Source organism: Tursiops truncatus, chromosome X (genome assembly GCF_011762595.2).
Source record: "Tursiops truncatus isolate mTurTru1 chromosome X, mTurTru1.mat.Y, whole genome shotgun sequence".
In the NCBI taxonomy this organism is placed as follows: Eukaryota; Metazoa; Chordata; class Mammalia; order Artiodactyla; family Delphinidae; genus Tursiops; species Tursiops truncatus.
In genome coordinates this window covers 35,878,972-35,894,764 of record NC_047055.1, presented here as the reverse complement: position 1 = coordinate 35,894,764, position 15,793 = coordinate 35,878,972, and the positions used below count along the sequence as shown (strand labels likewise).

Sequence of the window (15,793 nt, the reverse complement as noted above, 5' to 3'; positions counted from 1 at the left end):
TTCCCCCTCCCTCTCTGCCCATGGCTTGGGGCACATTCAGGTGCTAAGGTGAAAGCCGGTCATGAGAGGGCACATTGAAGGCACTGGGAGAAAGGGGAGTGAATGACTCAGGTGATGACAACCGCTGAGGATGAAAGGGCTTGATGGTAGACTGAGAAGGGTAATGACAAGAGGAGTAAGTGCTGTGGGAAATGAGAGAAGGAGATAAGTCTAGACTGTTCCCAGTGCTGTCCAGTGGAATGCTCTGTGATGCCAGAGGTATTCTATATCTGCTCTGTTCATCATGGCAGCCATGAGCTCCAGGTGGCTCCTGAGCAGATGAAATGTGGCTCGTGCGGTCGAAGCACTAGGACTGGGGAATTTCGAATTTAACTTTAAGGAACTTGAATGGCAGTTGAAATAGCTGCTGCTATATTGGACAGCGCAGCTCTTCTTCAACCTTCTGGTTGGTGGTTAGCACTGAGGGGACCGCTCCTGAAACACATTTCCTTGCATTCTTCCAGTACTGGTTTGTCCGGTTACCCCATTTTCTCCAGGAGGTCTCAGCAGCCTGAGTGCAGAAGCAGAACACCTGGCTTGAGGGATCCATTCAAGGTTGGGGCTTTGGAAGTAAGGTCAGTGGTGTTGAAGACCCAGAAGTCAAGGGATGTTCGGGACAGAGTTTTGGTAACCATGCCTTTGGGTTTCCAACCAAGGGTGGGTCCCACAAGGATCAGTAAGAATGAGAAACAGAGTGCCACTTTCATATTAGCTGAGCAGGCAGCCAGGACCTCAGTGTAGGCAGGGCTGGGCTAGAGCTTGCAGCTTTGGTCTGGACACCTAAGTGAGCTTCCTCCTCTGGATCCTAAGAATCTAAGGTGGCCAGATCTGTAGAGCAGGCCTCAACTCATTTCCCACCCAGTCAAAGGAGCTGAGAAGCTAGGGTAGAGAGGAAGGTCTACTGAACAGGCCTGGGTGCCCAGAGAGACAGGTTCTTCTGAGATGTGCATGATGAAAAGTACGTGCTGCCCATTATGAAGCTAGACTGTGTGGTTTCAAATCTTGGTTCTGTCGCTTAGTAGCTGTGTGACCTTGACTAAGTTCCTTAACTTCTCTGTGCTTCAGTCTCCTCATCTATAAAATAAGAAGAATAGTACAGGTGACTCTTGAACAAGGCGGAGGTTAGGGGTGCCAGTGCCCTGCACAGTCAAATGTATAACTTTTGGCTCCCCCCCATACTTTAACTGCTAATTGCCTGCCGTTGACCAGAAGCCTTACCGATAGCATAAACAGTCTATTAACACATATTTTATATGTTATGTATGTGATATACTGTATTCTTACAATAAAGGAAGCTAGAGAAGAGAAAATGTTATTAAGAAAATCATCAGGGAAGAGAAAATACATTTACAGTGCGTATATACGTATTTATTGAACAAATCCACGTATTAGTGGATCTGCACTATGTTGTTTCCGGTTCGGCTGTACTTCCTCAGAGGGTTGTAATGCGCATTAAATGTCTTAATGTATGTAAAGCGCTTCTAAGAGTGCCTGCCCCTTGGTTCGCACTACATAAGTTTGCTGTTAGCATGATTTCTTCTTGCTAATGTGTCAGGACTCGGCCTACAAACCTATGAAACGTGGTCTGAGTGGTTTCTTCTCACGTCAGCAAGCTAGGGGATGAGCTAGTGAGTGGGGAGGTAGAAGTGTGGGGCGGGAGGGATGAAGAGTGCCCTATGCCCACCAGGGAAGAAATCCTTGTGGGGAGGAAAGGGGCACCAAGGGGTCGGAGGTCACGAGGAAGTCCACGGGCACATGCACGGTAGGAATGAGGATGTGAAAGCTGAAAGTGTGGGCAGCTGTGGTCAGATGCTCCTGTGTGAGGTGGGACAGTTGGCGGTGCTGACCGAAGCCAGTTGTGGGGAGCGAGGTTTAGTAGAGGTGCGGATCGGCAGGCAGAGTCGACAAGGTTCACCGGACCATGAGGTTAGGGTGTTGGAAGTGGCACCCGCGTGGATGTTGAAATCACCCAGGATGCTGGCAGCAAAAGGCCTAATGTGGAAAAGGAAGACTGGGATGAATCTGATAGTGACCTGGAGGACAACGGGCGACAATGTTGAGGGAGAGAGGCTGACGCTTGAAAGACGGAGAAAAGAGAAAACATCTAGAAGCAATCATGGGGGCTTAGAGGACCTCCCCAACACTCAACCGCATACCCCCCCCCCCGCCAAAAAAAAAGCTTGCTGTGAGAAAGAATTGCTCAGAACAGCCAGAGGGAGAAGCAGTGTCCTCAGAGGAGAGCCAGGTCTCCTTAGGGTGAGGAGGGAGGTGGAAGGGCCATTCCGTGGAAGGGCGGCAGGTACAGAGGGATTTGTTGCTGCTAGGGTCGCCATCGTGGGTTTCCATGGGTTTCCGACGGGATGGCTTGGATGGCAGCCAACTTGAGGACCTGCAGGGCTGGTGGTGCAACTCCCCACTCTGGGAACTCCCTTTTCTCCATCCCTGTGGGGTTTTTTGGGTTGGTTTTTATTTAAGCACGGTTTCTTAACCTGGGGTCCACAAATAGGAATTAAGGGGTCCACTAACTTGGATGAGAAAAATAATCACGTTTGTTTTCACTAACCTCTAGCAGAAACGCAGCACATGAATGTAGGTATGAGCCATACCTGCGGATTTGTTGTCAGTAGCAATCGCAGATGGCTTCCTATCACGTTACAGTCGTGGCAGACAGCTCAGAATACTGTTTATGCTCATCACTGCTTTGAAATTACGGTAGTTGCCTAGCTCTTATTATTAAACACATTAATAAAGAAACGTACGTACTATATTACAAGTCTGTTTAAATATTTTGATAACCGTGTTTTAACGTCATTGGCTTCATTTATAACCCTTTGCCTCTTATTTTATGCATATAAAACCTTGTTCTAAGAAGGGCTTCACCAGTGTCCTCATGTTTTCTGAGGGGTCCCTGCCAGGCACAGGAAGGCTAACAAGCCCCACCTCCAGGCTGCTTGGAAACCCCTTTAGGTTTCACTAGAGGGCGCTCTTGTTTCAGACTTGGAGAACAGTGGACTCTCAGGCTTGACCCAGGTGACAAGGTTGTTTTGAAGTCCAAGCAAATCATATGTCCTCTGGGGACACCTCAGGAAACTGGGGTGTAAGAACCCCAGTGTTGTTTGATCCAGGCAAGCCACTTCTCTCTTGAGTGGGCTTTATACTTATCTCCTGCAGGATGAGGGCTGGGACACAGCCCCCGTGCTAGCTTCTCTAGGACAGTTAAGGCCAGAGCACTTTGGCCTGTGACGTCCCCAAGTTTTCATGCCGACCTCAGTTCCAGGTGGTGTCCCCTGTTTCTCTCCCACCCAATGTTAGCCCACTGCCCCACTTGTCTGTCTAGCTTTAGGATGCTGGGAAGGTTCTCTTTCAATGGCTTCCCAGTTCCACTTTGCTGGTCAGGCGAGGGGCAGGAGGAAGGATAAGGGACTCAGGTAGATTCTGAAGGCTCCTGATGGGTTAGGGGGTTAGAGGGAAAAGCTAGGGAATTTGAGAAATTGGCCCAGGGCTGGTCCTTGTGCAGGAGGGTGGGTCGGTGAGTTTCTGAAGACTGTGGGATTTTCGCTGCTGAAGAGGAAGTATTTGGAGCTCAGGAGTGCTTTGTGGGAGCAGGGAATTAATTAATTCAAGGAGCAGTATCTGCCCCTGTACCGGTGGCTTTCCCCGAACCTCTTGGTACCTCTTGCAACTCCAGAATTCCCCCTAAGGCAGTGTGGTTGGAGGACCTAGCATCGATCACCTGAGGTGCTTGTTCCTAAGATGGAAATTCCGGGGTCCACCCAGATCTCCTGGATTCTAGTCTCTGGTGCAGGGCCCAGGAATCTGCATTTTCCATAGGTTCTCTAGGGCAAGGGTTCTCAAAGTCTGGTCCTTGGACCAGCGGCAGCAGCCTAACCGGGGAACCTGTTAGAAACGCAAATTCTCAGATTCCTGATTCTAGGCCCCCCTTCAGACTTACTGAATCAGAAACTCTTGGGTGGGACCCGGCAAAGATGCCTTTTAACAAGCCCTCCAGGGGATTCTGATGCCAGCTCATGCTTGAGAGCCACCCGCCAGGGGATTCTGGTACAGACTGAAGGTTTAGCCTCACTGCCTCAAACGATCCGAGAGCTGGTTCCCCCTTGCTGAAAGCTCACCAGAGACCCAGCAAGTACTAACTGTAGAACGTGTGTGAGGCACGGGGCGGGTTATGTTTAGTAGCACTTTTCCCTAGAGTATCTCTGTGCTCCTTTAGCTCTTCTATCCCTACAGTGCTCCTGCAAGGAGCAGAGAGCCTGAGAATTCCCTGCCAGCAGGACTCTGACGCCCAGAGGGGTTTTGATCCACACAGGTGGTCACACAGCAACTTGAGAAGAGCGGAAGCTGGGACCTGGGTCTCTGGACTCCAGTGCTTGTTTGCTAGGCCAGGTCTACCTCTTGGAGTCTCTGTGAGCTCAGGGTCCTCACTCTGTGTGCTTTGGGCAGAGGGCTGGCTCTCTGATCCTCATGGATGAAGGTGGGTCTTTACGTTGCCTTAGACGTAGGCTGGGTGGCCCAGTCAGCCTCCACTAGGCAGTTTGAGGGTGAAGCCTGGCCTGAGTGGGCTCTCCAGCCCCTCAGGATAGAAGGTCAACCAGGTGGACCTTCCACATGGACACCCAGCTTGGGACAGCCTTATACATTAAGCAGACTAGAGGGTACAGTTCATTTGATCCAATGCCTGGATGAAAAGCAGCCTGACTTGGGCCTGCACCCAACAGCTGAGGATGGGAAATCACACATCTGGGGTCATGTTGGGCTTGCACCCCCCAGAGCTCTGTCTTCTGGGTAAATGAGGGTGTCTCATTCAGAGGGCACCAAAGATGGGGTGGCATTGTTGTCAGGAACTAGACTTGTCATTCTCCCCCCATACCCAACCCTGCACCTTCTCCGATGCTCCCCATTCCCGCTGAGTGGTACCACCACTCACTCATTACCCGGGCCAGAAATGTTAACATAACCACTGGCTCTTCACCACTCCCACCGCATCCAGTCAATCTGACCTCCTGATCATTTCTCAGATTCATTCCTACCACTCCTATTCCATTTAGTTCACATCTGATCATCCCTGACTTGGTCTACTACAAGAGCCTCAACACTGGTCTCCCTGCCTCTAGTCTTGCCCTATTTCGCTCAGCAGCCAGATGGGGAGCTCTATCCTTTACAATGTGAAGTGTGGTCGGAGGACCAGCAGCACCTGGGAGCTAGTTAGAAATGCAGACGCTCTGGCCCCCACCCCAGACCTACTGCATCAGAACCCACCTTTTAACAAGATCTCAAGATGATTTGTAAAGTCCAAAATATCTAATGTTGCAAACAGTCTTCTTAAAGAACTGGCCCTCGTCTCTTGTTTATCCCTTTCTCCCACATGATAGTCCACTGCTACTGAACTGTATAAAGTTCTCGAACATACTGGGCTGCTCAATTCATTCTTTCAACAAATATGTATTGAACCCCTCCTTTGTGTCAGGTACCTGCTGGGGATAAAACAGTAAAGCGGATATAGTTTTGCTTTCATGGAGCTTATATTCTTTTGTGGCAGGAGACAGTAAAGAAATAAGTACATAGAAATAAGTAAAATAGAGAGTAAGTCAGATGATGTTAAGTGTATAAAGGAAGAGAAAAAGCAGGGCAACGGGTATAGTGTTGCTGAATTGGAGGAGAGAGTAAAGGAAGGCCTCACTGAGAACGTGACATCTGAGCGAAGGCTTGTCGGCTGCTGGATATCTGGGGGAAGAATATGCCAAGCAGAGAAAATAACGAGTGTGAAGACCCTGAGACAGAAGTGTTTCTAGAATGTTCTAGCAATAGCAAGTATGTCAGTGTGTCTAGAGCCATGTGAAGGAAGGGGAAAGTGGTAGCAGATGAAGTCAGACAGGGGATAGAGGTGAGGGGCAGCTCATATATAGGGCCTCATAGACCATTGTAAGGACTTGACATTTTCTTTTTAGGGAGATGGGAGGCCATTGGAAGCTTTTGAGCAGAGGACTGACATGATCTGAGTTAATCTTTCAAGGGGTCACCCAGTTGCTGTGCTGAAATTAGACTGTACGGGCACAGGATAGAAATAGGGACACCTATAAGTAATGTTTGCAATAAAAGAGGAAGGAGATGCTAGTGACTTGGGCTTGGGTACTAACAGTAGCGGCAGAGAAATGCCATTGGATTCTGGATACATGCTGAAGGCACAGCCAGCAGGATTTGCTGATGGATCAGATGTGGGATGTGACAGAGAGGAGTCAGGGATGACTCTAAGGTTTTTGACCTTAGTAACTTAAATGAATTACCATTTATTGAGATAAGGAAGACTAGGAGAAGGGGTTTTGTGCTTGTTTATTGCTTTTTTGGAGGGTCGGGGGAGGAAGTGCTCTTTCAGTTATCTAATGTTGTATAACATCCCCCAAACTCAGTGGCTTAAAACAATGACTTATTATTTTTCACAGTTGTGTCGGTTGACTGGGTCATTCTTTGTCACGGACTGAATGTTTGTCTCCTCCCCTGAAATTCCTATGTTGAAGTCCTAACCACCACCACCACCCCCATGTGATGATGTTTGGAGGTGGGGTCTTTGGAACGTAATTAGGGTTGGGTGAGGTCATGGGGGTGGGGCTTTTGTGAATGGGTTTAGTGCCCTTATAAGAAGAGACCATAGAGTTCCCTAGCCCGTTCTACCATGTGAGAACATGGCAAAAAGATGTCTGTCTATGGACAAGGACGTGGGTTCTCACCCAACACCAAGTCTACCAATACCTTGATCTTGGACTTCCCAGCCTCCAGAACTATGAAAAATAAGTATCTGTTGTTTAAGCCACCCAGCTTATGGTATTTTGTTATGGCTGCCTGAGCTAAGACATTTTTTTTTCTACTTACTGGTCCTGCCTGGGTTCAACTGGGACAGCTGGGATAGCTGGGCCTCTCTGTCCACAAGGCCTTTCATGGCATGGGGATCTCAGGGCAGCATTCCAAGAGGGCAAGCCCCAATTCATAAGCGCTTATGAAGCCTCTGATTGCATCTTTTTGATGAAGTCCCATTGACCAAAGCAAGTTCCCTGGCTGAGCCAGATGGGCCACATGGCCAAATCATCGTGGGAGAGGAATACATAAGGGTGTGGATACTGGGAAGGTGTGATTCACTGGGAGCCAGTACTGTAACAATCTACCATAGGAGCCAAAATCAAAAGCTGGGTTTAAGAATGAGATGCCTGCTTAGATATCCAAGTGCAGGTATTGAGTAGACTGTGAGCTATGCGAGCCTGGAGTTCAAGGCAGAGGTCCAGGCTGAGATGTAAATGTTGGAGTCATCAGCACGCCGATTGGTTGAAATCACCTAGGGAATGAAAGTATTTAGAGAGGAGAAAAGCTCTGAGTTCTGCAGGCTGATCCTCTCCATCATTTAGCGGTCAAGGAGATAAGGAGGAAGCAGTAAAGGAGACCGAGAAGAAGCAGGCTGTGAGGCAGGAGGAGAACTAAGACAGCAGCATCCCAGAAGCCAAGTGAAGAACGTTTCAAGACAGAAAGGGTGCATAAGATGAGGCCTGGGAATTGGCCACTGGATTTAGCAATGAAAAGGTTATTTGTGACCTTGATGGGAGCTGATTTGGTGGAGGGAGGGGTGGGGAGGTAGGCACGGAAGCCTGATTAGCTCGTGTTGAGAGAGAATGGAAAGAGAGGAATTGTAGACAGCGGAATATAGACAAGTGCTGTCCAATAAAAACATGTAAGCCACATATGTAATTTCAAATGTCCTGGTAGTCACACTAAAAAAAAGGTAAAAGAAATGGGTGAAATTAATTTTAATAATATATCTGATATTTAACCCACTATATGTAAAATATTATCACCCCCAAATAATTAATATAAAATTATTACCAGGATATTTTATATCCTTTGAAATACAGTAGTGTAGTTTACACTAGTAGCTCATCTCAGTGTTAAACAGCCACGTATGGAAGTGGCTACCGTGTTAGACAGGGCAGGTGTAGACATTTCTCTCAAGGAGTTTTGCTGTGCAGATGAGCAGAGGATGAGGTGCTTGCAGGGGCGAAGTGAGGTCAAGTGTGTGTGTGTTTGTTTTAGAATGGAAGCTGTTACAGTATGTTTAGTTTATATGCTAATGGGAATAATCCAGTAGAGGAGAAGAACTCCTCGACGTAAGAGAAAGAGGAAACCGTTTCTGGAGCGATATTGAGTAGCTGAGAGCGGGTGGGATTGGGATACAAAAGGGAAGGCCTGCCTTGGCTGGGGTCCTGGGCAGTTCATCCATGGGAACAGGGTGAAGGCAGAGCACATTGGGCACCGATGCAGATAAGTGGTTAGATGTGATCATGAGAGCTCCTGGAAGTTTTTGATTCCTTTTTTCTCAGTGAAGTAGGAATCAGGGTCATCATCTGAGAGTGAGGATGGGCTAGAAGTGTTGAAGATCTGAGAAGACAGAAGACAATTATTAAATTGTGGCCTGAGAGAGTGAACGGGCTGGGGAAGTGTAGTATGACTGTCTGGCAACATGAAAGATGTACTTGAGGTTTGTCATCACGAATCTGATGTGAGAACAGTCAGCACAGATGTTTTTCTCCAGCCGTGTTCAACTGTGTAGGTGCAGGCAAGGCGGGGGAGGAGACTGGGACTTAACCAGGGCTGGGGTTTTTTTCAAGATAAGTACGGGGCTAATGAGAGATGCCATGAAGTCAAAGGTGTATGCCAGGGATAATTTGAGTGTTGGGCAATGGAATTGAAGGAGAGAAGAGGGAACCATGAGGGACAGCAAGAAAGATGGGAGGACCAATGGATCACAGATTCCAGGGGGGGTCAAAGAAGTGTTGGGGTCAGGGTTAGAGGGGGTCAGCTGGAAAGATAGAAGTGGTGGATGAAGAGGGAATGCTTGACTTAACGAGGGGCTGTAGATATTCATAATTATAAGGTCTCAGGTACGAGCTTGAGAACGACTGGCTGAAGTGAGACGGGGACGAAATCATTGAGGAGAGGAGGCCAGGGAGCTGAGAGGCCAGGGTACTGGAGGGTTCATGTTAGGCATATGTTGAAAAGATCAAGAGATAAGATGGGGGTATTTTTGGAGAGAAAGGTACCGAGCCAGGTACTAAGAGCCCTGAGGAATATTAAGGACCATGACCCATAGTCTGTAGAAAACTGTGAAACGGAAGGGTAGTGGGTTGGAAATAGCGATGCAAAGAAAGAAGTTCCCTACTCTCCCTCGGCCCAGGGGGAAAATAAACCAGTGACTACTTCAGAGGGCTAGAGATGAAGCAGCTTCCTTGTGGGGAGAGGTAGGTCAGGGAAGAGCATAAAGGATGAAGGGAACGTTCAGAGAAGTGATCGAAACATTGGGAATTTGGCTAATGATTTCTCTGTGACTTTGCATATCCTGTTCCCTTTTCCTGGCATTCCCTTCCTTACCTTGTGCACCTGGAAAGCTTTTCTTCAGTTGTTTACAACCCAGCTCCTGCATCGCTACTTTCCTGAAATTGCTACAGCAAAGATCACCAGTGACCAGCATGTTGCCAAACCCAGTGGAAGTATCTGTCTTTACTGTACCTCTACAAAGAAGCGTGTTCCCAGTGGAGTCTTCCGTGATGATGGGAAGTGTTATTTCTCCGCCCTGTCCAATATGGTAGCCACTAGCTGTGTGTGGTTATCGAGCATTTGAAATGTGACGGGCTACTGAGGAACCAGATTTCTAATTTTATTTCATCTTAACCCATTTAAATGTAAATTGCAGGCTCTGTCCTTGGTCCTTTAATCTCATTCTGTGGACTCTTCCGTGTTGATCTTATCCATACCCCAAAGCTCTGTTTCTGGGACATCTCCCTCTTCTGAGCTCTAGACCTGGACTTGCACAGCCAATTGGAGACGTCCGTGTGGGTATCCAATAGGCATTCAGTGTCAGCACACCCCCAACCTCTCAGTCACTGAACTCATAGACCTGGGAGTCAGCCTAGGTGCCTCCTCTGTGTCCTACGAATTGCCAAGTCATCCATTTCTGCAGCAGCATCCGAACTGGTGTTCAACCTTATCCCTCTCCTGTCCATCACCCACACTGCTGCCAGAGCAGTCGAGCTAGCTGAAACAGAAACCTGACCTTGCACTCCCCTGTTTCAAACCTCTCAATGGCTTCTCGTTGTGAAGAGGATAAAGGCCAAGGTCCCGGGCACGGCAGACAAGGCTCTTCATGACCTGAGCCGGTCTCTCCAGCTTCATCTCTGGGCACGTGTCCCCTCCCACTTGATGCTCCAGTTACACAGACCTGCTTGGGATTACATGCAAATGGCATGCTGTTTCATGCCTCCACGTCTTTTCCCAGGCTGTACTCTGCCGCCCGGAATGTCCTTTCCTTCCTTTAAGCTCCTGCTGCCATCTCCTTCTTATTCTTCAAAACTCACCCAAACTGTCATGTTCTTCAGCTCCCCTTCCTCAGTGTCTCCATTACTTAGTGCGCTTACCTCATCACACCATCTCATTGCTCACGGGTAAGCTGCAGGGTAGTTCTGAAGGGCACGGCCTGTCTTGGCCTCCATCTCCCCACTGTCTAGCATGGAGTCTGCCCAGCGTGCGGCCAGTCCGTGTTGAATGAATGGGTAATATGTAAAAGTGAATGACTTGAAGGGAGCAGGAAGGAGATTGGAGAATAGGATGCCGTCCTGCCCAGTCTCATCTCCTCAGTGTAAGCCCTTCCCAGGTGGGATTAGAGGATGAGAGAAAGGGCCCTTGGGAGAGGCCTCTGGGGATCAGTCTTGGCTGTCGGTGGCACAGTTGATGTCTCTCCCAGCACTCATAAAACTTCCTTCTGGCAGAAATCAATTTCAGAAAAAGCTATTATCTCGGTTTCCCCCTACCTTTAGAGCTGAAATGCTTCTATCCTCCTGGGGTAGAAGATGCTAGCAGAAAATGTCACATTAATTTTTTTCTTAAAGTAAAAAAGAAAAGTTTTATGTGTTTAATTTTTCTGAAAGTGCTTAAGTTTCTATTTTCTCTTAAAAGAAAACTGGTTTTTCACTGAGATTTTCCCAAGGGCCACATCCAGGTATATAAAAAAAGAATGATGTGCGTTTGCATACAATTTGCATATATCTGGGTAGACTGGGTCATCTGTTCTCATGGTGCTTTCTTTTTTGTCTCTATTTTTTCAAAGAGATTGAATATTTGATCACCTTTGCAATGAAAAGAAGCAACAGCAGTGAAAAGGCAGAGGCAACCACAAAGTCCCCCTTCACAGAAAAAGATCACCTCTTTACGAGATTCCTTGTCGTCTTCCAGTCTTCTATGAGACGTTGGATGGCTGTGGTTGCCATGATAAAAATAGCGGCCATCTGTATGCCAGGCTAGCTGGTGTATTTACTTTTTTTATATCTCTTATTCCACTCAGCAGCCCCGAGAGATAGACGTTGCTACAGGAAACAGGCTTAGAGGGGTGGCACAGTTTGCCCAAGGTCACCCCTCTAGGCAGTGGCAGAGGCAGGACTCAAACCCAAGGCTGTCTGACCCCAAGGCCTTTGTTTTAAACCACTAAGCTGTATTTTCCATCACTGATGTACTGTTTGGTGTTCTGTCATTTACACTTGCCATCACGAGCCAGGGACTTGGCCACACAGGTATATAGTTTGTCTGGTTGTTATTTGAATGGCAGTGGACTGTTGCACAATACTGAGGTACCAGAGTTTACTTAACTTATCTCCCCAATTGGTTTGTTTCCAGTGTTTCAGTATAGTGGGTAGTGCAGGTGTAAATATCTTTGTGCAAATAAGGGCCATGTGTTGGGTGTTTGAGGTATTGGACGGTAGTCCTCAAAGTAGCATTGTCGAGCCAACGGGTTATAGTGTAACAGGTGCTCCAGAAAGCCTGTCCCGTTCATTTCCCAAGCAGTGATGATTTTTGAGTGCCCACCGTGCAGCCGGTGCTGGAGGTGAAGAGGTGATTCCGAAACGGCCCCTCCCTCAGAGAACTAATCGTCTCGACGTGGGACGGGTGATGTAACACAGAATGAATGGTCCTGAGGTTGCAGTGAGAGCACTGAGAGCCCCTTGGCAGTGCCTGGGCGTTCCTTTCCCCCCATATATAGGGCAGGACAGGGTTCAGGGGCTTCAGGGGAGGGTGGGGGAGGGCTGCCGAAGTCTGGCGGAGGATACTTCCCCCTCTGGTCCTTTTTTTCCCTCTGCAGCCACCACCAGGCCCGTGGGGTCTGTCACTACTGCCCTGCTGCCACCAGGGGGAGCCAAGCAGAGGCTGGAGGGAAGGGACACCTGGGGAAAACTGCTCAGGGCTCTAAGCACCTGTCGGTCCTCCAGGTGCCCTCTTCCCCTTTACGTCCCCAGCAGTCAGGGTGACAACATGGTACCCAATTCCCACTTATCCAGCAGACAGGAAAGTGCATACAGTGTAAGCGCATTCCAAGTTCTGTGCTAGATATCTGCTAGGAACACAGAAACGAATCCCACGCAGTCCTCGACCCAAGGCACTCGTCTAGACGGGTAGATAAAGATCTGGTACAACGTGGTGTGCTGGAGGTCTGTGACAAGTGGCAGCGGGGGCACTGAGCAGTGAGTCCTTTGGCATTGTGTCTGAGAGCCCAGTGCTCTGCTGTTGACTTTGGCTGTGTCACTGCCCATCTCCCAGCCTCAGTTTGTCCATCTACAAAGTGGACGGATGAGTCCAATACCTGCAAAGGGCCGTCTGACTCAGATGTGCGGTGAGCCTGCCTCTTGTTCACAGGGCAAGCCTGAGCTTCTCCCCCAGAAGACCCGGGGGGTTCAGTCACCCCCATCTCACTCCTTTCCTTCCCTCGACACTCCCCACTGTGGTGTTCCTTGTTGTTCTGCCTCTGACCTTCTTCCTCACTCGGTCTGCATATGCTCCTGTGATTTCAGTTACTGTCCTGTGCTGATGACACCTATATATGGACGCTCGGCCCCGTCCTTTTCACTGAGCTTGTGATTCATATAATAATGAAAATAATCAGCATCTCTTAGATCCCAGATATGACACTCCAGTCATGGCTTAAATGATCTTATCTACCCGACGACCTTGTGAAGTAGGCGGCGGCACCCCATTCTGCAGATGAGTGAAACTGAGTTCAAGAGATACTGAGGCTTGCCCAAGGCCCTGAGGTTGATAAGCGACAAGAGCCAGGATTTGAGAACCTGTGTCTGCCCGGCTCCAGTGCCCACACTGTCACCCGTCACGCTGCATTTCCCAGAGTGCAGGCAGCCACCTAAGAGACGATTCTACTCGGATAGTTCACGGACACCTCAACTTCAACATGTCTAACATTGGCCTCCTTTCTCCACCTTCTGTCCCAAATCTGCCTTTTCCTCTCTTCTCCATCTCAGTAAACGGCGTCATCCACCCAGTGATGCAAAGCTAGAACCCAGGGCCACCGCCGTTGTCTTCAAAGCTATCCATCCTCCTCTGTCATCGGGTTCCTGAAGCAGTCTCTGTCTCAGTCCCCCGCCTTGACGCTCTCTGCTCCAGCCCACACCCCGCACCCCGGCCAGGCAGATCTTTCTCAAGCGCACGTCTGATCGCATCACTTTCCCGCTTCAGACCCCTCCGCCGCTTGCTGTGGCTCTGCGGCAGAGCTCGAAGCTGGCCACCAATGAGCTGAAAGCCATCCAAGAAGACATGTTTCGTGTGGTCCGTTGAGCGTTCTTAAAACAATCTGAATGATTTGCCAACGTTTAAAAATCAGGAAATTCCATATGAAAGTTCCCATTTCTGGCTTCTCTTGCAAGAGTGAAAACACTGGCAACTCTGGGCCCACGTCCCCGTAGGGCAATGATGGGGTGGAACTGAGTGGCGGCTGACCTCTTCAGAAGGGGCCTGGGCTTCCCAGTTGGCCCATCTCCAGCATCCCTGTTGTCTGGTCACCCCCCTGCTCCCAGTTACCTGCCTGCCTGAGGTTTGAGGCATCTAGGGTCATGACCCTGTGGCACAAGATGAAGCCGAAAGCCCTCAGCCGGGCTCCTAAGGTCCTACCTGGCCCAGCTGGGAGCAGCCTAGCCCTGCCAACCTCTGAGTCCTATTCCCCTGTGGTCTCAACTCTTCCCCATAGTTCTGTGAATTGGCTCGTTCCCCCAGATGTCTGCCTTCCTGCAGGCTGCTGCTCTGGAATGCCTAGGCCTCTCTTTTAGTCCTTTAGGACTCTGCTTGGTGCCCCCTCCACCAAAAATCAGTCTCCCCGCCCGCCCCCCAAGCTGAGTTCCGTCCTCCCCTAACGCGTGGCACAGACCTGGGTCATCACACCCATCACACCGGTTCTCATTGTTAGCAGCTTGTCTGCCTCGTCTGCCGGATTGCGCATCTGAGGCCGCAGGGAGCCCGTCTTCTTTATGTTCCTTTCCCCAAAGTTTGGCGCAGGGCTTGGAATATAATAGGTGCCTAATAACTGGTGAATGAATGCATGAATCTGTGAAAGACTGACTTGGGAAAACACTACTCCAGGATGTCCTGTCGCCGCCTACTTGCTTGAGGTAGAGGGTTCCAGGTTCCTTCCATTCCAGAGCACCCCCATGGATGCACGCACCCGTAGCGTCCTATAAGCCACACCCCTGCTCTGCAGGGTCTAGAATACATCCAAGCCTACCGGGATAGGAGTTCCTGAGTGCCGATAGAGGGAAAATACATCATTCTTGCTGTTCCAAGGGGAGAGGGTTGTCTAATGGTTGGGAAGTGGCGCAACAACTCTCAGAAGTAGCCCCATTTTACAGACAAGTAAGCTGAGGTTCGGGGAGTTGAAACACCTTTTCCAGGGTCACACACGGCCAGTAAGTGGTAGAATCCAGGTTTGAAACCACATCTGTGTGACATCTCGACCACCATGCCATACTTGCTCGGTGACGTTTCTCTTTAGAAACATGAGGGAATGATTAAAAAAATGTGGACATGAAGGCTATACAATTATATATACAGTAAAATTCCGATTAGTAATCAAAAGAGGAAAGAAAAGAAGCCCCCAAGGCATACAGGAACCAAGGAGACACACCCACGTGCTAGCAGTGGTCACATTCAGTAGAGCGCTGGGGGTGTTTTTCTTCGTTTCCTCCATCTCATTTCTACCTTTTAACATTTTCTAAGTTTCCTTTAGTGAGCACGTGCAGTCATCCCTCAGTGTCCGAGGGGGACTGGTTCCAGGACCCCTGCGGGTACCAAAATCCGAGGCTGACCAAGCCCCTTATAGAGAACGGTGTAGTACAGTCGGCCGTCCGGATCCGTGGACTCCGCATCCACAAGTTCAACTGACCACGGACCGATCCGGTTAGTGGAACCCGTGGATGTGGAACCTGCAGATACAGAGGGCCGACTGTATTACTTTTATAATAACAGTAAAAAAAAAAAAAAAATCCCTCTTTGTAATGGCCCCCAGAACAGACTTTGGAAGGGGTGACAGGAGTGCCCAGCTCATCGGTTTGGGCTGTCTCTCGAGCAGCCGTCGCAGGGCAGCAGAAGGGGGTAAACAGCAGGCGGTAGCTGTGGCCGCAGCGCCCGCACCCTCGTGGGACAAGGGAGGAGAAGAGGGTCACCAAACGCGCTGTCTCACTGTCTCCACTTTCCCCCCAGGTGCTTATACCCCGGAGCCCCTCAGCAGTTTCCGCTGGGCCCTTCTCTCGACTGGCCTCATGTTCTTTTATCACTTCAGCGTCTTGCAGATCCTGGGCCTGGTAAGTTTGGTTCTATCCCCTTCTATCCCTTCTGTTTGGCGTTCTTCATAAATCTTGATAATCCTGGTTGGCGCTGG

The 15,793-nt window shown here is 49.3% G+C and overlaps 1 protein-coding gene across 18 annotated transcripts in view; it reads left to right on the top strand.

Moving 5' to 3' along the window:
• Nucleotides 1-15,793, top strand: part of TMEM164 (transmembrane protein 164) — a 176,731-nt gene that overhangs the window by 139,215 nt on the left and 21,723 nt on the right. For 17 of the 18 annotated variants that reach the window (XR_004524533.2, XR_004524531.2, XR_004524532.2 and 14 more), the window contains one exon: nt 15,616-15,716. Coding sequence is in view for 15 of the 18 variants with exons in the window: in XM_033849843.2 (XP_033705734.1) it covers nt 15,616-15,716 (101 nt within the window). In the remaining 3 variants the exon portion in view is untranslated. Of the gene's footprint in view, nt 1-503; nt 615-15,615; nt 15,717-15,793 lie in introns of those variants that run through there. The other variant, XM_033849845.2, reaches the window with a different exon arrangement.